Source organism: Onychostoma macrolepis, chromosome 02 (genome assembly GCF_012432095.1).
Source record: "Onychostoma macrolepis isolate SWU-2019 chromosome 02, ASM1243209v1, whole genome shotgun sequence".
NCBI classification, from domain to species: Eukaryota; Metazoa; Chordata; class Actinopteri; order Cypriniformes; family Cyprinidae; genus Onychostoma; species Onychostoma macrolepis.
In genome coordinates this window covers 17,639,748-17,662,497 of record NC_081156.1, presented here as the reverse complement: position 1 = coordinate 17,662,497, position 22,750 = coordinate 17,639,748, and the positions used below count along the sequence as shown (strand labels likewise).

The following is a 22,750-nucleotide window of genomic DNA, read 5'->3' as shown; positions in this document are numbered from 1 at the left end:
CTGCACAGCAGTTTGCGATCACACATTTGGCTGAATATTGAATATATATTTTAGTGTGGTTAATTTCAAATTGGATTTTATCACTGAATATTGTGTAAACTCCGATGCACAGAAAAGTCATATTAAAAGAGAGATTTTGTGATGTTTTTTATATATATATAAAAATCTGTAGGCTTTTCTATTTCCAACTAAATCCCCACAAGCTGGTTTGTAACACTAATTACTGATGGCTGTCCCCATGGTGGTTTATTAAATATCTTCTAGGAAAGCATGTATAAAAGTTTATGAATTTCTAGTTTAGTTTTGTGCTAAAATATGAATCGACAGCGGTCTATGGTTCATTACATTTTTAGTAAACGTTTATGGAGCACAACGCCGGTTTCCTTCGAAAGATGAGCGCGCGTGTCATTTTTGTTAGTTTTATCTAACCTTATTACATTAACGTTACCGGTTTGCACGCGTTAAGGAGGAGAAAGCGGTTATGTTTCACTTTCAGTCGCTTTTTAAGAAGGAAGAGATGGAGCAGTTTCTGGGTTATGGGGCTGGTCTTCACACTGAGGGAAGGATGGATGAGTTTTACTCTAGTGTCGTTTCTGCAGCTGTGGACTAACAGTGATTCAACCACGGGTGAGTTTACGGCACTTTTACCACAGTACTTAAACCTTGTATTTATTATGCGACATCAGTGTCAAACCATCATCTTTTGGGATCGGCTGATGAATTAAATGTTTTCAGTTCATTTGTTTCATGCTCATTTTACATTATTAATAATGAGTATGTTGACACGCTGAAGATGCGCATGTATTTTTCCTTTGTAGGCTATACTGTCCATGTCGAAACATGGTTTCTACGTGCAAAATAGTTAATTTCCTGTCTTATTTTCTCTCTTTTTATACAACACATATTTGATTCAGAAATCTAATGGACTTCCAGCCTTGACATTATGAAATATGTTGTAGTCTATGTCCTGGAAATCGTTTACAAGGTGATTTTTTTTTTTTTTTTTTTTTTTTTATTTATTTATTTTTCTTTCTTTCTTAAACACTTAATTTTACTCTTGGTCATATTCCAGATAATTTATGTTCAGATTTCTAGAAACTTATCCTATTAAAGAGAAAGTTCACCCAAAAATGGAAAAAAGATACGTTTATAACAACATTAAGGTGATTTTATGGTCAATAGAAGACAGACAAAGAGATGTTCTGGAGTTGTCTATGGGGAAAATAAAAGATAAGGTTATGGTGAACATTTTGATGTCCAGTTGAAGACTATGACTGTTTTGAATTTAACAGGCAATTCAGAGAAGCGTGTGCACATAATGAAAAAACTGCTGCAATTCATCCGCTGCCCTCGGCTATTTTGTTTTGGTTGAGTTGTTAATACATGATGAAATGGTTTAGGATTAATACTTTTGTCTCTCTCAAGGGGCATTATTTCTCATGGTTTGACCAACCAAAACATTCTTGCTTGTTTCCTTCTTGTGTAATACTTTGCATTTTTGTGAAGACTTGAATTCATCTTTACTAGTCCTTGTCCGTCTTGAATTATTCAGTTTAGATTCGTGTAAACTGAACCAAAAAGTTATCAATAACATTTGATTGCTTAAAACATCTGTAAATAGAATAAAATCTCGACTGGTTTACATTTTCTATAATAGAAATGATGCATGCATTTCTCTGAACATGATGGTATTTTAGGTCATCTCTACTTTTTATGTTTTTGTTTAAGGATGAAAGAAAATTTGGTGTTCATGCACTATTGACTTTTACAATGTGGTCAATAGTAAAGTTCGTGTTTAACTATATCAGAGTTGGCCAGAAATCCCCTGGAAGAGTAAATCTGTCTGTTTACAGTGAAAGCCAATTCATAGTCTGACATTATAAACGTGTTATGCGTCAAGCAGATGATCATTTCATTACTTTTGTTTTGCTTTGGGGGCATGAATGGCAAGCTAAAGGTTTTACATTTACCAGAAACTGAATAGTTGAAGCTGAACTAAATGTGGGTTGATATGATACTTTTGGCCTTTAGTTTTCCAACTTCTTTTTTTTTTTTTAACACTGTCTAAAGTAGTTTGGTTTTGGTTTGGTATTCTAAGTGAATATTAACAGTTTTGTTCATGGGTTAGTTTAATTTGCTCATGATGACATGAATGAACAAATGATCGCAGAGACTCACACACAAGTCAAAAAACAAATTGACTTGAGACTCAAATTAGAGACTTATGAATGTGAATAAGTATGGGGAAATATTTTCCTATTAATTGGACCTTATTTTTATTTGTTTTGCTTCTGGATAATCATGACTTTCTGGAGGCACATTCCTGTAACTCAAACAGTAGAGCATCTCTAAGTGAGACTTCACTTAGTCTTGGCCTTGAATTATTTGAGACTTGCTGAGACCAACGTCTTGACTGTCGTTGGAGACTTGTAAACTTGTCTGGGTGATGGTGACACTTTATCTGACAAAAAAAAAAAAAGTTCTCCTGTAACAAGATGTGAGACATCCAGCAATATGCACAGTCTAAAGCTCTTAACAATCTACTGGCTCTTAACAGTCCTTATTGTTGCTGTGTTAAATTGACTTAAACTGCTGAACTCAGTGTTCATACATCCATTCACAGGTGTCTCTCGATTCTGTGATGATTTTGGGCTGCTCCAGTATATGTTGCCAGCATTGTTGCAGCGCTGTAAATCACTACAGTGACAAGTTATTTTTATTGGCCATTTAATACTCCAAAAGTTCCTTTAAACAAACGCTTCAGTGACTGTCAAATCCATTTTCATGTCCATGTAAATGTCTTGAAAGCATTATACCACTCTTGCTATTTGTATTGCTGTGGTTTAGGTCCGCTCTCAAAGTTAATTGAATGTGATGATGATCGTGTTGACAGGGACAGTAAAATAGGACTTTAAGGTTCCCTTTGACTCTGGCTCAAACAGTATAAAAAGAACCGACCTCACATATTGGGCCTTCATGCATAAAAGCCAAGATTCCATAAACTTTTATGGAATGCTGGGAAATATGATCTGAGACCGACAAGAACACTGTGGGGGATCATCAGATATTTTCACTGCAACAAGCCCAAAAACGCTTCACTTCTGCACGCAGAGTTTTATTTGTGTGGTGTGCTTTATAGGTGAAACTCTATATTTAGATTTGTCTTTTTTTTAGCTTCTCTTCCTCCACATCTTTGAGAAAGCATACATTTACATTTTAAGATTCATTTACAGTAAACAAAGTTAAAGGAGCTGAGCTTTGGAAACCTGATTGGAAATGCAGGAGTGCAGTTTTCTTTTTTTAATATGTCTGAGGGCTTTAACAGAGGTTCAGGGCTACTGTTATATTAAAAGGACAGGACATCATATAATGTAGGTACATAAAACATTTTTTTTTTTTTAAATGCAAATGAATTTTTTTTTTTTTTTTAAATTTAAGAAAGCTAAAATTGTTACAGGACAACCTGTTAACTGTAGGTTAATCGAACATCACATTATATGACATTACTGTAACATTTAATTAATTATAGTTATAGTAAAATAATACATACACAAATATGCCATCCTATAATACTTGAAACATTGTCACCGAATTTCTTTTACACTGTTTTTAATAAATTTAACAGGATATTTTTTTTACAAAGCACTTGCATCATAAATGCTTTACCGTATAACCTCGGTTTATTTATTTTTTTACTTGACATGAAAGAAAAATGAACTGTTCATATTTTTATTGAATGTTGCAGTGTTGATTTGTATCTCTTATCTTGTCTCTTTGCATCCAAAGTAAAAGTTTATGTATGTGTACTGTATATTTATGTATATATAAATACATGCATATATTTAAGTAATTTTATATAAAATTTATTTATAATATAAATTATATAAACATAGACCTGTAAATATTCTCAAAATATATACTGTATGTGTATTTATATTCAAAATAAATATACACAGGACACACATTATGCAAAGAAAAACTTTTATTTTGGTTGTGATTAATCGTTTGACAGCACACATTTTTTATATATATATATATGTGTGTATGTATAATATATTTTAACCCATTTAATCCGAATTTAAACTGTTTGATCACATTCTAGGATTACTATTATGCATAAAAAAACCTTATGCAACATTGATAGGAACCCTGAGATAAAAACAAAAAAATTCAACCATCGCATTTCAAAATTGTTACTTTTTTCTAAAATATAACATCAAATTTTTATATCAATGCTACAAGTATTACAACATCATTATTGTTTTTTAATTTGTTTTTTTTCTTACATTTGAATTTTTAATTTAGTGCAACATTTTGTCATTGCAACATTTTATTGTTGTTTTCACTAGCAACTGTCATTGGATTATATTGTAAAATAAAGTACACCGTTATCCCACCGGTCACTATTGTGACCATCAACATGTTTACTCACTCTATGACCACACTCAACAAAACTGAATATATGCGAATGCATATATTAATACTAGACACCCTAAAGATAATGTGTACCAAAAATCAAAAAAAGATAATGTGTACCATATCTTTGTTAACATACTTTACTAGCCTTTCGTTTTGGAGCTTTGATGCATCCATCATCTCAAGGTGCAAACAGGAAATAAACTGCTCTGGTCATGTGACAATTTGCACTAATCATGTGAAACTGCACATATTTAATTGAGACCCTTTATTTTTTCCATATTTGCAGGAAGTGCACTAAAACATCAGTCAGTACGGTTTTTAGAGCTTTTTGTAAAGATTGTCCAATGGCCAGATGAGTTTCAATTATGATTTAATGATCAAAGCAGTTAGCAAAGGATAAGATCCAGTCAATTCCCAATACGCAAAGTCCCTTCCTAATTTTTTCTCATTTGTTAACTGTTTCACTTGAATATAAATCACGATAAGGAGGAATAAGTTGGTTGCAATTTCGGGGTTTTCTGACTAAAAAAGAAGAGTCAATTATTTTTATCAGCATTAGGCTATACCTCAAATGCAAATTGGTTTAGCCTAACTTGTATTTCACCCAGAGTATTGCATTACATTTAATCAGTTTTCACCAATTGCTCTTCATTCTTGTAAATCCGTGATCATAGACATTTACTTGACCAGAGCCAGAATAGTTTTATTGAAATATAGTATACAAGTCACAACCAATTAACCGTGTGTAATTTAAAGAGGTCTCATCACCTCAAACGCCAGGCCGTTGGCAGATGTGTGGAGTGTGTAAGTACTGGCTCCACGTACCGTCCGTCCGCCCACCGTGTTCAGTAGAGAAGCTCTGTCCATGTCTGGTGGTTTGGAGTCAGCCACTGTCATTTCAGTGGAATTTCCTGGCTTCAGAGTTCAGCTGAGTTTTCTCACAGATTTGCACTTGCTTGTAAATGTTTGGACTGACGGTGTGGCAGTGCGGTCGGCTTTAGTTCTTCAGTGATGCGTCCTCCTGTCAGTGCTTTAATAACAGTCAGTAATGTGAGACGCCCAGTGTTCCCAGTGAGACACAAGTCCACGTATCCAGACATCTTCCATCACTAGGCCTATGCAAAACAATATGTACTGGCACCACAATATAGCCAGTGGACCACTGTGGGTCTCTCACTTACTCACTATGACATTTATACTGTGTGTCCTTATGAAGTTATACAAGTTATGGATCTATAGTTGATTTCTCAGTATCCTGACCCATTGCTTTTTTTATATATAGGATTATATATTATATATATTTTTAATTTGGTTACACTTCACAATAAGGTTTCATTCATAAACATTAGTTAATATATTAGGAATAATGCTCTAATAATGAAAATTGCAGCACTTATGAGCCTAGTTTAATTGGGGGTGTTTATTTGATATTACAATATTAAAATAACTAAAATTAGATTGCAATATATTTTAATCTATTTAAAATATTCACAGTAATATGAAAAAATTTGACCTTACTTTAAATGTTGCTAAAGGCTATAGATGTAATTCTATTCCTTTAACTGTACAATTGACAAATAACCAACATGACTTTATGTAATGATGGCAATTTCCTCTCTCTCTTTGGCTCTGCAGGCACCAATTCTGTACATCCAGGGTTATGGTAATATTATTTGATGCGAGTAATGCTTTGTAAGACCATCATGACCAATTCCAGGCGTTTGGATGAGAAAGTGATATTTTATGTTGAATAAAGTAACAGTCTGGATTTTGTCACATTAGTTTAAAAATATAGTCATTCAAAATTTCACATAATGAATACTTGCATGTCATGTAATAAAATAGGGTTTTTATTTTCGGTTTTACTAGTTTTCTTTCATATGATACAGAACACTGTACTGAATTAGGAGGACACAAATATATTTTTGGTTGTGTCTAATATGATATTTCTTCATGATTTCACATTGCCAGAGTTAATTATGGTGACACTGCATCTTCGGGTGGATGTGTATGAAGATTTATTTTTTTTGGTCTCTCTATAGTATCTTGTATTGTTTTTCTGTGGTACTAGATTAGTAGCTACTGTTAGTGAGGTGTCTGAACTCCTGCTGTTTGTAATGTTTAATGTTTTTCTTTCAACTTTCAAAATTCTTCTGTTCTAGCTTTGGTTCTGTCAGTACTACTCCACTTGTGTGTGTTATTGGCTCTTGTATGATAAACTAGTACTGCTTGTTCCTCATTTGTAAGTTTCTTTGAATAAATGACTAAATGTAAATATGCTAAGTGATATTATTCTTCTTTTCAAGGCTGTGTCTCGTCATTCATTATTTTATGCTTCGTAAGAAGAGATGGATAGTCCTGCTAGTTTAGCTTGAATCCAGTCTTTGAATGTACTTCAAAGATGTTTGGCTTGTTGAAAGTGGCAGAGTTGAAAATGACACAAACCTTAACATCATAGTTAATTACGTCTTTTCCCTCTGCTCAGTTAACAGCTGCCAGGCACCTGCTACAAACTAATAAATCAAAGTAATTACAAAGCAGATTCATTTGTCACCTTTTCATGCCCATTCTGGAGACGATAAACATGCCAGCCACAAGTTTGGCCAACAACTTACCCTCAATTTACCCCCACCCCACCCCCAAAATGAAGACACTAAATAAGTACTCATTTCCCAGTCAGATTGCACAGCTGTGTTTAGCAATCTGTAGTGATATTAAAATGAAAGAATTCCTTAAATGGAATCATATGGTTTTCTTATGAGTTTGTTGCAATTTCCCTTAACTCAGCTTTTCAAATGCAATAATTGGCAGGTTATTTCATTCAGCATAATTCTGAAAATTGCTGAAGACAAAATGTTATAATACAACTTAAAGAGAGTTCACGCAAAAATGAAAGTTTTGTCATATACTCATGTTGTTCTTTCTTATGTTTATTAATAAAAGATGATATTTTGAATAATGCTGGTAATCTAACTGTTGATGGTCCCCTTTGACTTCCATAGTATTTCTTTCCATATGGAAGTCAATGGGGACCAACAACTGGTTCTTCAAAATCATCTTTTGTGTTCAATAAGAAACTTATACAGGTTTGACATGACGTGAGGGTGAGTAAATGACAAAATTTTCATTTTTGGGTGAACTATTCCTTTAAAGGTGTACATTTACATCTTGTATATAACTGAATTTAGCTGAGGTGTTTAATATACCCACAATTCGAAAGGAAGGAATTTTAAAGACATCTGGTAATGTCTGAACAGTATTGAATAACTTCAAGAGTTGCATATGGTGTTTCTCCATTAAGTTCTTTAGGCATGAGAGCATAATGAACAACAACACTTTAGTGAACCACTCTACTTGAGAAAACAGTCTGATAAAAAGGTTCATTGAGTGCAAAAGGTGAAGTATCTGTGTGGTCAGAGAATCTTACAATACCAATTACACTGAATCAGTCCATTAGTCATGCCATGCCGTAACTTATGCGTTCCCATGTAGAGATTTCTTATTATTTTAATATGCTCGTTTGTTTTCCTTATTTTCTGTGGGTATAACAAACGCATTTGTGTAATGAACCTTGAAACTTTACAACAATATAAGAGGCATTTGCAAAATAGATGTCATCAAAATTTAATATGAGTGTGAGTGTGTGTTCAATTGGTCATAAATTTGGAATCTGATTTGTGGTTTTCAGAGTTATGCATGATATATTTTTGATATTCTGTCAGACATTTAGTCATAATTTGCTAATTAGATTCCTCCCCACTTATGCTGCAAGAGAAAACCACTGTCACCCATTACTAAATATGTTTCTATTTAAATAACTCATTTACTGTAAGGAGGCATGGCCATAAACTTAAACCACCACTTAAAAAAATTGAGCAGAAGAGTAGAAATGCTACACTGGTAACACTTTACAATAAGGTGTCATTTGTTAACATTAGTTAATGTATTAACTAACATGAACAAACAATGATCAATACATTTATTACACTATTTATTCATCTTTGTTAACGTTAGTTAATAAAAATAGTTGTTCATTGTTAGTTCATGTTAGCTCACAGTGCATTAACTAATGTTAACAAACACAACTTGTGATTTTAATAATGCATTAGTAAATGCTGAAATTAACATTAACTGAGATTAAGAAATGCTGTAGAAGTATTGTTCATTCTTAGTTCATGTTAACTAATGTTGTTGACTAATGAACCTTATTGTAAAGTGTTACCACTACACTTTATCTTCTGTGATTTTAAACTTAGATTTTATCTTCCTTTACAAATGCATCTTCATCAATAGTGTTGCGCAGAGATGCATGATTTTTGCCGATATTTTTCAACTCATTTTGGCCGATACCGATATATTTCCTTTTGTTTGGAAATAACACCAAGTCTCGCCTGTGCAGAAATTATAGGCAAAATATTTTTAATTTTGGTTAGTTTTTAACAGGAACTTGTTTGTTAGAATTAAATAAAATAAAAAAATAATGAAGGTTTTTTGACAGTACATTGAAGCTTTGAAAATAACTAAATAATCTATTCATCAATCGCTGCATTTTTTTACCCCGCAAAAAATGGTTAAACCTAACATTTTAAGATTTAACATTTGTAGATGGTCTAAAGCAAAAGAGATGTAAAAATTTTGAAACTCTTTTAGAGCTGATTTGTTTAAAAAATTAAAACATTACACATTAATAAATCAGAAGTGTCATGTTTGATTTTTATTTTTTTATGAAAGCTAACTTCTGACCTTTAAACCAAAACATACTCATTATTTTATGACATCAATTACTGCTTTATTTAATCAGAAACACAGTCTAAATGTTATTTGTGTAGGCTATTTTACTTTTAATTTAATTAGAAGTAGGCCAACACCGCCCCCTACAGATTAAAACTCGTTACCGAACGAGCGTTAGGACCCGGGGGAGGCTGTCACTGCTGCCGCTGCCCCTACTGTATGGAAGCAGAATAATGACAATAGTTTTTGAAACAAAGTATGCTGAATTCCACAAATCGAAAAAAAAAGATGCATTGCAATTAACAGTGCTTGCATTTTTAGGTCCAGAAATTTAACATAGTTGTTTATTTAAGCTGTAGATATTTCAATTCAAAATATTTCACACACATTTTCATAATTAAAAATTCAATAATTCATATTCACCTTCCAGAATTCACTTCCAAAATATTCAGTCTGTTTAAAAATACGATGTATAATATTCGACAGGCAGATTTCGGTCATTTTATTTAAATTTCCAAATTCGCTGCCACAAATTCAGTGGTTAAAATTCGGCAGAAAATTCAGCGTTGCACATCCGGGAACCGCAGGAATAGCAGTAGAGCACAGATGCATGATCTCCAGCTGCTGTCAGCCGCTCACCAGCAGGTGGCGCAAGCGGCTGTTGATGAAGCAGGCCATACGTGGATCAAGTCATTCATTTACAAAAACTGATTTGCAGAAATGGAGCAAGCACTAAGTAGAAGTTTTGATTATCGGGGCCAGTATAAACGTGGAAATTTCGCTGATTGTATGTTTAATTCAACATTTTCGCTGTTTCCCGTAGCCTACATGCAAGCAGCTTTCTCTACCACAAAGGAGATTATAATGGTCTTTTACCCAATGCTGAAGTACAGAACTAACATTACATCTGAGGAAGACATATATTGCTTCCGGTTGTTTAGTTTCTGTAACTCTGTATCATGGCTTGTGTGACGCTGTGCTGTAATGGGGTTCCCCTCATACGTCACACTCCAGAATTCCCCAACGACGTGTAACGCGCCTCAGTGAACTAATACAGTGATTATAAGATCTCAGAATACATTGATGTTGAATTAAACCTAAGCACAATTGATGATTATGCGAACTATATCAATAGTTAAGCAGGGGCGCGGAAAGTGGGGGTGCTGAGGGTGCTGCAGCACCCCCTGTTTTTTTCTGTGGGCAACTGTTTAATTGTTGGGAATATAAAAAAAAAAAAAATCGGAGTGTCTATTTAAGTGCAAATAGCCATGTTGTTGGAAGAGGCTATTTACACTAACTCCACCCACAAACGTATGATTGGGATAGTCAAATATGCAAAAGACGGTCATCAGTTGTCAGATTCAGTGGTGCAGATGTTAAAGCATATGCTACCGTTCTTTTGACACGATCGACTGGGGTTCAAATCTGCCTTTTGGCGAACTTTTTTTCTCCCTTTTTAAATTTCAGATAACATCAGAAAAGCATTTATTTTTTAATAAAAATGAAGGAAATAATCAAAAAGTTGAACATAAAGTATCGGGTAGGGTTAGGGTAGGTGTAGGTAGAGCGTTTGTCCCAATAAGGTGGCATCCATTTAATAATTTGAAATAAACTTAAATTACACTCAATAAGTTATTGCATACTATTTTATAATGTATTACAATGCAGAGGTGCAGATAATTGCCACTTTTTGCAATAAGTAATGTTTTTCTCTAATAATGTTTTTCGCCACAATTGATCTCACCCTTTTACTCAATATTTGCAATAAGTAATTAGCAGGATCCTGCTATTTTAACATAGAATAAATAGAATCTAAAGCTATTTGCACTGTGTAAATAGCATATCACTAAAGAATACTGCTATTTTCACTTAGTGTAAATAGCCTCTATCGCATTAATACGAATACCTCTATCTATTTAATACGAAAGGCATATTTATCATCCATTTCTACTTTAATATAAACATGTATTTTAGATTTGTATAGAAATATGACAATCACATATCTCACACAGAGATCGCACAGTCTTAGTGTTTGGGAATATTCAAGCATAATTTAAATACACAATCACATGAAATCAGATTGGCATCAGGAAATCAGGCATGCATCTCGCGGTGATCGGTTCTGCGCAGATTTTGCTCATCTCCAACAAGCCTATTAAAAGACCAAATTCAGATCTTACTGATGATGCAAACAGATGAGGACATGAATGCAAGTTAAGGAACGCGCACGTTAAACATTTTCCATAAAGAAAACACTTAACGTGGTTTGTTGCCTCAGTGATAATAAATGATTAAATTCAGCATCTAATTAATAAAAAATATTACTGTATATTATGTACATTTTAAGCAGATGAGCCCAGAATATGAGCCCACAACCAACAAGTTTCACCAAACCATTTTTTCTCCCATAGAAAACCAAGCGTTTAAACCTATAGTTTTAGGTTTGATATTCGCCTGGCTGCTTTAGGGACCGTCTGCAAATTTACCTCACAGTACAAAACGAAGTAATAATTGATTAAATTATTTAAATTAAATTCCAATAATTTATTCAAATTAATGTTTACAGTAAATGAATAATTTACTCAAACTGACTAAATATATATTTCCAATAACTTGCCTTAGACAATCATTTCCCTAAGTATGTACACTACACAAATGTTTAAGAAAAAAAAATTACAGTAATTCACCAAAATGTTACTAGTGACCAGACTGACTTACTACAGTTGAAATTTTGCCAACATCTTCCTCACTGTACATACAGTATATAATTATTCTTAAGAAATTACTGTAATTCACAATTTATTTATTTTTTTAACGACGTTCCTTTTCTGGTTGTCATACACTCATTAAGATACAATTTTCATATGCTCAAGCAGAACGTTAATGTTATTTTGCTAAAACTAGCTAAGGTAAACCCTCCTTTGAGTTACCCACAGTATTTATTTTATAAATCCCTCCATTGAATATTTAATTCCCATTTGGTGGCCTTTTGTGTCCAAAATTGTGCAAAAACATCGTGGGACGTGGTTTTCACACTGTAGCTGTCATTGTAAGACAGTGAGCAACTCCGTTTGTTTGTCTGAGGGAGCAACAGTAACAAAGGGGGCGGGGCTAACCTATAGGTCAATTGTGAATTGTACATAAAGTAAGGGAGATATTGGCAAAATCTAACCTGTAGTAAGTCAGTTTTGTATCTAGCAACGTACTACAACCGCTGGAACAAAAAACCCTTTCCATGGATCTTTTATAAGTAAATAATTGTGTACTGTACATATATATAAATGGAGGTATTGTCAAAATCTCATCTGTAGTAAATCACTATGAGCAATACAAGCTTTACAATTTGACAGTGTGCTATTTTAAATGTTAAGAGTAATTTTAATTTAAATACATTGGACGGTTTAACCCAGTCAGTGGCGTTACGCGTAGTTGGGGAATCCTGGAGTGTGACGTTTGAGGGGAACCCCATTACAGCACAGCATCACACAAGCCATAATACAAAGTTACAGAAACTAAACAACCGGAAGCAATATATGTCTTCCTCAGATGTAATGTTAGTTCTGTACTTCAGCATTGGGTAAAAGACCATTATAATCTCCTTTGTGGTAGAGAAAGCTGCTTGCATGTAGGCTACGGGAAACAGCGAAGATGTTGAATTAAACATACAATCAGCGAAATTTCCACGTTTATACTGGCCCCGATAATCAAAACTTCTACTTAGTGCTTGCTCCATTTCTGCAAATCAGTTTTTGTAAATGAATGACTTGATCCACATATGGCCTGCTTCATCAACAGCCGCTTGCGCCACCTGCTGGTGAGCGGCTGACAGCAGCTGGAGATCATGCATCTGTGCTCTACTGCTATTCCTGCGGTTCCCGGATGTGCAACGCTGAATTTTCTGCCGAATTTTAACCACTGAATTTGTGGCAGCGAATTTGGAAAGTGAAATAAAATGACCGAAATTTGCCTGTCGAATATTTTACATATTTTAAACACATTTAATATTTTGGAAGTGAATTCTGGAAGGTGAATATGAATTATTGAATTTTTAATTATGAAAATGTGTGTGAAATATTTTGAATTGAAATATCCACAGCTTAAATAAACAACTATGTTAAATTTCAGGACCTAAAAATGCAAGCTCTAGAAATGCAAGGCATTAAAATGCAAGCACTGTTAATTGCAATGCATCTTTTTTTTCGATTTGTGGAATTCAGCATACTTTGTTTCAAAAACTATTGTCATTATTCTGCTTCCATACTACTGCACGTGCTATTACTGTTTACTCTATCACACACCGAATGCCTCATTCTGTACATGCTTTCACAGATTAAATGCAGCGATCCAAAAAAATAAAAATAAGTCAATCTAATCATCATTCAGACAAAGCTTTGCTTCAAGAATGAGCCACACTGCTGACATGATCTAATCACTAGCACACTCTGAGCGGGTGAGTTAAGGTGTTCCTCTTATTGGTAAGACATATCGGCATAATTCTTAAATTTTAAGACATTTTGGCATAATGTAACGGCATTATCGGCCGATTCCGATATCAGTCCGACAATATCGTGCATCCCTAGTGTTAAGCATACAATGTGGACTTGAAAAAGGCTTTGATATATTAGGCCCATTTGATGCATGTATAGTCAAAGCAGTAGCATGGCACTCACTTTAACTTGCCAACTCAATCATGGCAGCGCATCACTGGATCATTTGAGCGAATGTGTGTGTGTGTGTGGAGTGTTAAAGCGTGCATGATTTCAGCACAGAAGTGTGAGTGTTGGACAGGAGAGACCTCTTGAAGACCCTTTCCCACTGTTCCAGGCCTGCTTCTCATTAGCTGAGGGATGTGGTACATTAGAATCTCGGTTTTGGTACCAGATCTCTGCATCCTGGTTCCAAGCAATCTGTCAGGGCACAAATGTCTCTCTGTTCATCTTTACTGGGTCTGAACATTGCTACCTGCACCCTCAAAGAGAAGAAAAACACACCATAATCAAGTCCAATTCATGAGAGAACTGACAGAGTTTTTATTGAACCATATTGGCTTCTAATGCAGCAATTCTGACCTCGGCGGTCTGCAAGCTTTCAGCAGCTGTGGATGACACCTTTGAGGAGTGTGGTAAGGTGGTATGGTCTGTTAAGAAGAAGAACTGCAGTAACACAGGCTTTCTTGTACAGTTAAGTCTGTGGTTTAAAGGGAAGTTCATGCTGACTGAGATTCACAGTGACATTTTTTTTATTTTCTATTTGAAACCAGACAGGATCACCTACTGGAAACAAACAAACGAAGACTGTGATTTCTGCCAGTGTAATCACTGTCAGTGAGAATGCAGCTATTTTGATGAACAAGTAGTACAATATTAGCATAACTCAAATCTATGCATTTTAATAAATGTGTATTTTAATGTGCTGCTTAATTTTTGTGTATTCCCGACAGACATTCTCGATTTCTCGCCACTTCTGTAGGAAACCCCTGCACTGTAACATATTACTAAATCTGTTTCCATTTAGAGAAAACACTTTGTGTAAGGAGACATGGCAGTAAACTGATGTATTGCCACTGTAGCTTTCTGATAAATAAATAAATAAAATTACACTACTATTCAGGAGTCACTAACGCTTTTTTTTTTTACACAGCCTTTACTTGTAAAGAACAGTAATATAGTGAAATGGTGTTATTGTTTAAAAGAGCTATTTTGCTATTTTTAAATAATTTAAAGTGTTTTATTTATTGCTGTTATGGCAAAGCAGTATTTTCAGCATCATTACTCCAGTCTTCAGTCACATGATCCTTCAGAAATCATTCTGAAATGTTGTTTTGCTGCTCATTATCAATGTTGAAAACAGTTGTGCTGCATGTTTTTTCAGGATTCTTTAATAAATAGAAGGTTCAAAGCAGCATTTATTTGAAGTAGAAATCTGTTGTAAAATTATAATCATCTTTTACTGTCTCTTTTGATCTTTTGAATGCATTTTTGATTAATAAAAGTAATAATTTTCTAATAACCCCAAACTTTTGAACAGTAGATTATGATGAGGTTTTTTTCTTGTTCTTTTTATTATTGTAATTATTGCATTGATTAATAATTATTACCCTATAATTCTTTCCCTTTGTAGTAAACAGTGACTGGTGAAAGGACTGAACAGAGCTTTGCATTCTGGAACCATTTAGATGATGGAAAAACCAAACACCAGCTTCTCAGTCAACCTGCCTTCAGCCTCAAAATGCATCAGTTCCTCTTAAGGTCCTCTACGGACACACTTGATCTGATATATCTGATTTGAATCGACTGCACAAATTCATCCATTTTTCTGTTCTTTCCAGGTACCTTGTGAATCATCACAGGTGTGTCACTACTAACGTTTGCGACCCCTGAATAATTTCTGCAGTGTCCATTTGATGATCCACATTCAGAAGGAGCGTAACTGGAAGAACGTCATGAGGCCTGCTGGTCTAAGTCCAGCGGTTGCACAGCTGGACCACTGTGGCCTTGTTAACAATGATGAAAAGTACCTGTCTTCTTTAAACCAAGCTGTTCACATGGAAGCTCTGAAGATGAGTAGCTTGTCTGAGTCGCCTGTGTCGATAACAACAGAGGATTTCGATTTGGTCTGTTCCACAGAAAGAGCCATTGTGTCTTATATCAGCAGCATAAAGAGTGACACGTCGGTTGTAGATAACCTATCGCACGTTAGCAACACATTGTCCCCTTCCTTATTCTGCTCTTCCCTGTCCACGTCATCTTTCAGTGCCTTCTCTCCATCCTTCTCTTCCCCTTCCTCCAGCCACTCATCTGGCTCGGTATCAGAGCTGTGTTTGACTTCTCCATCTCTTTCAACTCTCTGCGGTCCACCTGAGGCCCAGGACCTTCTCTACAGTTGCACACCGCAGAAACCTCCAGAAGGATGTTTGTATCCCAAGTCTCCTAAACAAGAACCTGTTGCTGAATTCCATCTTTGTAACAAGAAGCTTCTGCACAAGGAAGAACTCCTTCAGTATCTCTGCACTGACTCAGATGCAGCCAAAGAACAAACCCAGCATCTTAACCTTCACAATACTCAGGCGGAAGTATCAGAAAAGCTTCCTACACTGCAGCAGTTGAGGAATGATCTGGGATTGAGCGGGCTTCTTGGATCTGAGGGAATGAATGAACACCTGAGTGAAGAACAGCCGTGCAAATGGATGGATTGTAGGGCTACCTATGGGCTGAAAGAAGAACTGGTGAGACATATAGAGAAGGTGCACATAGATCAGCGAAAAGGCGAGGAATTTACCTGCTTCTGGGCAGGATGTGTCCGTCGGCACAAGCCCTTCAATGCTCGATACAAACTGCTCATTCATATGAGAGTCCATTCTGGTGAAAAGCCCAACAAATGCATGGTGAGTTCAGTTTTTATTTTTATACATACAAAGCTGCCCCAATCAGGTGAATTTGCAATAATATTTAGCACGTTTTGCCCTAACAACAAAATTTCAACCTTGTGAATTGATGACACTCAGAAAGTAACATCATTTGACCTACATGTCAGGGAAAGAAATAATATAGTTAGTTTGTAGACGTGTTGACTGCATGTTTACCAAAGTTATTGCAAGAAAAAGAAAAAAAAATCAAACAAATATTTTTCTTTAATGCAAAATCTAAATTTATCAAATGTATTATTAACTACAACCAAACGTTTTGTCTAGCCACTGTTAATTTTAAATCTTTTAAATATTGAACCTTCTTACATAAGACCGTTACTGATTATTGTATATTTTATTCATTATTAATTTTATAGCATTTTCTGGTGTGTCAGGCCCTTTTTTGCCATTTACACTGAGCTCAATTATACAATCTATCACATCTACATTTCCATTCAGAAGTTTGGATCAAGATTTTTCTTTTTCTTTAAAGAAATAAACACTTTTATTCAGCAAGGCCACATTAAGTTAATCAAAATTGACACTAAAACATCTATAAGTTTTCGATTTCAAATAAATGCTGTTCTTTTGAACTTTCCATTCATCAAAGAATTCCAAAAAAAAAATGCATTTCCAGAAATATATTATTTAAATATTTATAATATTAAAATATTATAAATCTGCATATTAGAACGATTTCTGAAGGATCATGTGACAGAACACTGGAGTAATGGCCGATGAAAATGCAGCTTTGCCATTCACATTTATAAATTAAAATAGAAAACATTGATTTTAAATTAAAAACTTTGATAAGAGACTTCTTTGGTAGTGTATATCACAATATTGTGCCAGACACTGAACACAGGTGTTGTTTTACTAATACATATCATTTGTATCAATCAGTAAAACCTCAAGACATTTTTATTTCAAATCATGCCAATTCTTTGAAGTTAGAGTTTGTAATTGAGTAAGACTGACATGTGGACTCAATCTCTCTTCACCTCCAAAGATGGATGCATTGCATATTTATAGAGATTTAGACATTTTAGAGTTGTTTATAGTTCACTTACAAATTGCCTTCGTTAAAGTTGCCTAGAGACTGATATTACACAATGATCAATTCAGTCAACTCCTTCCAGGACAACTTTGAAGAAGGATTTTTAGATTTAAGCTTTTTTAGTATTCATTGCCTGATTGTTTTTTGACACTTGTAAGTGCCTTCATGTAAAGCGAGGGAACAGCAAAATGTTCTCTCATTCTGTTACCTGATACTGAATAATCATAACCAGAACTTAAAAATTTCATCTCTTATTTTTGAGATTTGCAAAGATATGTACTACATAGAATATAATAGATGGATACAGTCACGCTCAAAGATATTATTGTAGGCAGGGTTAACAGTGTTCTAAAACTATAATAATTTAATACTTTGATGAAGCTGCATTTCATTTCCTTCACCATGAGCCACAAAGGAAATGTGTTTCTTTTTAATGATGCAAGATAGCCATGGGATATTATTTCATCTATTTACTGTTATTCTTTTTGTTTTATTTTTCTCTTTAAACTGTGGTGGCCAGAGGACTATCATTTGGGAAGAATTTTGTTCTGAAAGATAATAGATTTTTACAAATAATGTAGTTGGATTATAATTTGTAACATTGTGTTTTTTAATGTAAACAGCACGGCTATTAAGATTAAAACCGTTCATGTTTTTTTTAATATTTTAAACATATTTTAAATTCGACAGTATAGACTATATTATACAGAATGCAGAAATTGTCTGCTTTAACACACTTGAGATGGTTGTTGTTATTCACACTCATAACCCATTTGTAAGTGTACTTCACCAAAAGTGTATTTGATTTGGATAAATGTGTCTGCTAAATGAATAAAAAATCGAAACGTCACCTTGGTTAATTTAAATTTTATAGTCATAAATGCGTAAACGTAAAGATGCTCAATGAAACCCTGTTCATTTTTCATATAACCTCATCATGACATCACACCTGTAACCGCCAAAATGTGTTTTATAATTTTGCAGAATTGCTCCAACCAAAAGTCTGCATGACTGCGGCTGCCACCTTGAATCAGCTGGGCTTATTACTGACTCCCTCGCTGGCCTCTCTCCAACTCAAACATCTTAGCAGAGCCTTGTTCTAACAGGAACCAGCTTTGAACATGTCTGTTTAATAAACTTCGTAGAGTGGCATGTGTATCTGTTTGCGGATCTTCAGAACAAGCCTCATAAATGTGCATGGATTGACGACATGAATAGCATTTATAGTCATTTACTATCCTATATAACTATAGGAGCATAACAGTTTTATGTGGCTTAATAACTATAATTTCCCAACATCATTTTGAGCTTAAGGCACTTACTTGCCCTCATGCCTTTCAAAACCTGTATGACTTTTTCTACTCCAAAAGCATTTAATGATAACCGAACATACAATCTGCCATTTTCCATACAATGAAAGTGAAAGTTGACCACAGCTCAGCTGTCATGCAACATTTTGAATGAATAACAACTTAAAGGGATAGTTCACCCAAAAAATGAAAATTGTCATATTTACTCACCCTCAAGTAGTTCCAAACCTGTATGAATTTCTTTGTTCTGCCGAACACAAAGGAAGATATTTTGAAGAAAGTTTGTAACCAGGCTGTTTTGGGGCACCGTTGACTTCCATAGTAGGAAAAAAAAATACTATGGAAGTCAATGGTGCCCCAGAACTGCTCTGTTTCCCACATTCTTCAGAATATCTTCCTTCGTGTTCAGCAGAACAAAGACATTCATACAGGTTTGGAACTACTTGAGGGTGAGTAAATGATGACAGAATTTTCATTTTTGAGTGAACTTGGAGTATAGTGCATGGACTTTTTTTTATGATCGTGTTATGGTGCTTTTTTGTCACACTTGAGCTTGATGGCCTCGGGTCCCCATCCACTTTCATTGTACGGTATGAAGCAGCTTGAACATTCTTCAGAGGTTCTCCTTTTGTGTTCTATGGAAGAAAGAAAGTCATATGGGTTTGTAACAACATGAGGGTGAGTAATTCATGGCAAGATTTTTTTTGGATGAACTACTGTTCATTTTAAGAAAATTCTGTTTTTAACATCTTCAAGTTACATAACTGTCACTGTGGCAAAAACATTTCCTGTTCCAAAACTGGTATCATTTTGAGCTTTAAGAAAGACCCATGGAAAACATTTCATGCCACCACTTTCTTACTTTTCTATCAAGCATAACTTGGTATCAGACAAAACACGTCTTCTAGTTGTTGTTTTTTTTGTTGTTGTTATTTTTTGAGGAGATTGAATGGCAGTAAGTAAAGAAAAAACCTTCTGCCCTGTGTTTCATATCTTCTTCTAATCAATTGCAATTGCACATATTAATCCCTGCTTGCATGAAAAGCATGCTGTACTCTCCTCCACTAAAGCATGTCGTAATTTGCATGCAAATGTACATGCACTTACAATGAAGAACCTGGAGATTTTGGGCTTTTTCCCTCATATGCTCGGGTGTTTTCTTGTAGTTTGAAGGCTGCAGTAAGGCATTTTCCCGTCTGGAGAACCTGAAGATCCATCTACGCAGCCACACCGGAGAGAAGCCCTACATTTGCCAGCATCCCGGCTGTCTCAAGGCCTTTAGCAACTCCAGTGATCGAGCCAAGCACCAGCGCACACACCTGGACACGGTATGACTCCATCAGGTGTAAACACAAAAACGCATTAAAAATGCACTTGGATCCAAAGTCTCAGAAGAAAATAAATATTTATATGCGTTCATTTATTTAGTTCACTTTTCTCCATTTTAGGTCGCTAATTAAACCAAGATGTTCTGAAAGTTCCTTTAACTAATTATAAATGTGTAAAATGTGCTTATTTTTTTATTTTTTATTTTTATTTACTAGTGGTTCTTGGACCCCACTCTATATACAGCTGTGAATTTACACTTATACCTAGTCTGCGAAAGGTGTACACCACTAATGAAAACAAACAAGTGAGGGAAGCTTACTTGTCACTTTTTCCAGACAAAGTAGCCGTAATAACAGGGTTTTATTTACACTAAATTCAGAGTAAGGAATTATAGTCTGGAACACTGGCGAGATCTCCTTTCACTTTAATGGCTTAAGAAAAAAAGAGAGCCACTTCAGCGACTAGCAGCTCTGGCTGCACATCTCTCTCCGCAGCTCTCCCACTGCGGCTCTCATGCCAGCCTGTAAAGCTGTGTAACAACCAGCCTGCGAGTGATATCTGTTTCCTCAGTACACTTAAGTCAACAGAGCTGATTTATTCAAAGCAGGGTGGTTTCGTTTGCTGCTGTCAGTAAGCTTCTGATGGCAGCCGTCGCACTTCTAATTGTGCTAACCGTGAAAATGTCATGATTCGTCACGTAGATGAGTGGAGCACATCTGTGGAAGTGATTGTTCAGAGCTGTTATAATTATGTCACTCTGTTTTATTAATGCAGACTTTGGGAATGTTATCCAGCAAAGCGTTTACTTTTCCTTCGCACCCTCTATCGCACTCTCTAGCACAGCTGAAATGTGTGATGTAAGAAGTGCATTTCTAGAGACGCAACATTATTGATTAGTCAATGCTGTTTTAAGAATTTGTGTAGCTGGGGGTGACGTGCGGTTAATATTTGAAGTGGACAGATGCGGCAATTTCATAATATTTACTGAATCTTTTTGTGTGTGTATCGCTTTGCACCTGTGTAATATCCTGTGGAGGGTTTGTTTTATGTAGCCATGTGAAGTATTTGAAAACCTTCTTTTTTTTTTTTTTTTTTGAGAAAGGTCATGAACTGTATTATACTTTTAGAAAGAGTGTTGAAAGTTAAGTATTTCTTATATATTTTGATACTAAATTTACAGAATAAAGTCAAAAACAACTGCTACAACTGTTAATATAATAAAGAAAGATCATTTTGTAACGTTTAAAAAAAAACAGTAATAGTGTAAAATGTTATTACATATAAAATTACTGTTTTATATTTGAATCAGTTTAAAATGTAAATTATTCCTGTGATGGAAAAGTTGAATTTTCAGCAGCCATTACTCCAGTCTTCAGTGTCACATGATCCTTCAGAATTCATTCTAATAGGCTGATTTGGTGCTCAAGAAACATTTCTTATTATTATCAATCTTGAAAACAGTTGCACTGCTTAATGTTTTTGTGGAGTCCATGATACATGTTTTTTTTTAAATGATACATCTATTTGAAATATATATATATATATTTACATTTTAGATATGTTTCAATTTAATTTGTCCTTGCTTAAAGTATTAACATCTTTCAGAAAAGAATCTTATTGGCCACAAACCTTTAAACTGGTGTATTTTTCTAGTATTTATTTACTTACTAACCTACTTACTTATTTTTTTTGTTTGTTTTATTTATTTATTTATTTATTAGCATTATTATTTGAAAGTTTTTTTGTTAAACTATTTTATATATACACACACACATATACATATACATATACATATATATATATATATATATATATATATATATATATATATATATATATACATATACATATACATATACATATACATATACATATATACATATATACATATATACATATACATATATATATATATATATATATATATATACATACATATATATATATATATATATATATATATATATATATATATCAAACAAAATGAAATGAAATGATATCATAGAGTGGACCCCTGCAGACCATTACAACTGTATGTCAAGATCAGTAAGTCTCTATAATATATCAGATAATTTGGCCTCCTTATGACAAGGCAAAATTAGTTCAGATTGTAATTAGGTTTGACCACCCTTAAAAATGTAATGATATTTATTTATAAATATATAAATGTATGCATTATATGTACATTCTTCCTCAGTTCATTGTTCATTACACATTTGAGTGACTAATTTACCTTTGTCTCTTCTGCTGTGCCTCTTGCTTCATTATTTTATGTGGCACTTTTTGTAGAAACCGTATGCATGTCAGCTCCCAGGGTGCACCAAACGTTACACCGACCCCAGCTCATTGCGCAAACACGTCAAGGTCCACTCCAGTAAAGCCCTGCAGGCACAGGACAAGGTAACAATTTCAAGTGTTTGTTAGTTTTGTATCAAGAGACTCTTACAACAACCTCAGCCTCATTCGATAACTTAATAACCTAAAACAAAAATACATACA

General features: G+C 34.4%; 1 protein-coding gene across 1 annotated transcript in view; it reads left to right on the top strand.

Moving 5' to 3' along the window:
• Window positions 1–62: 62 nt before the first annotated feature.
• LOC131522959 (zinc finger protein GLIS1) overlaps window positions 63–22,750 on the top strand; it is a 35,841-nt gene continuing 13,153 nt past the window's right edge. The window contains exons 1-5 of the mRNA XM_058748864.1: window positions 63–627; window positions 15,271–15,398; window positions 15,479–16,534; window positions 20,089–20,250; window positions 22,541–22,651. Of these exons, the coding sequence (XP_058604847.1) occupies window positions 15,554–16,534; window positions 20,089–20,250; window positions 22,541–22,651 (1,254 nt within the window). The 5' untranslated portion in view covers window positions 63–627; window positions 15,271–15,398; window positions 15,479–15,553. The remainder of the gene's footprint in view (window positions 628–15,270; window positions 15,399–15,478; window positions 16,535–20,088; window positions 20,251–22,540; window positions 22,652–22,750) is intronic.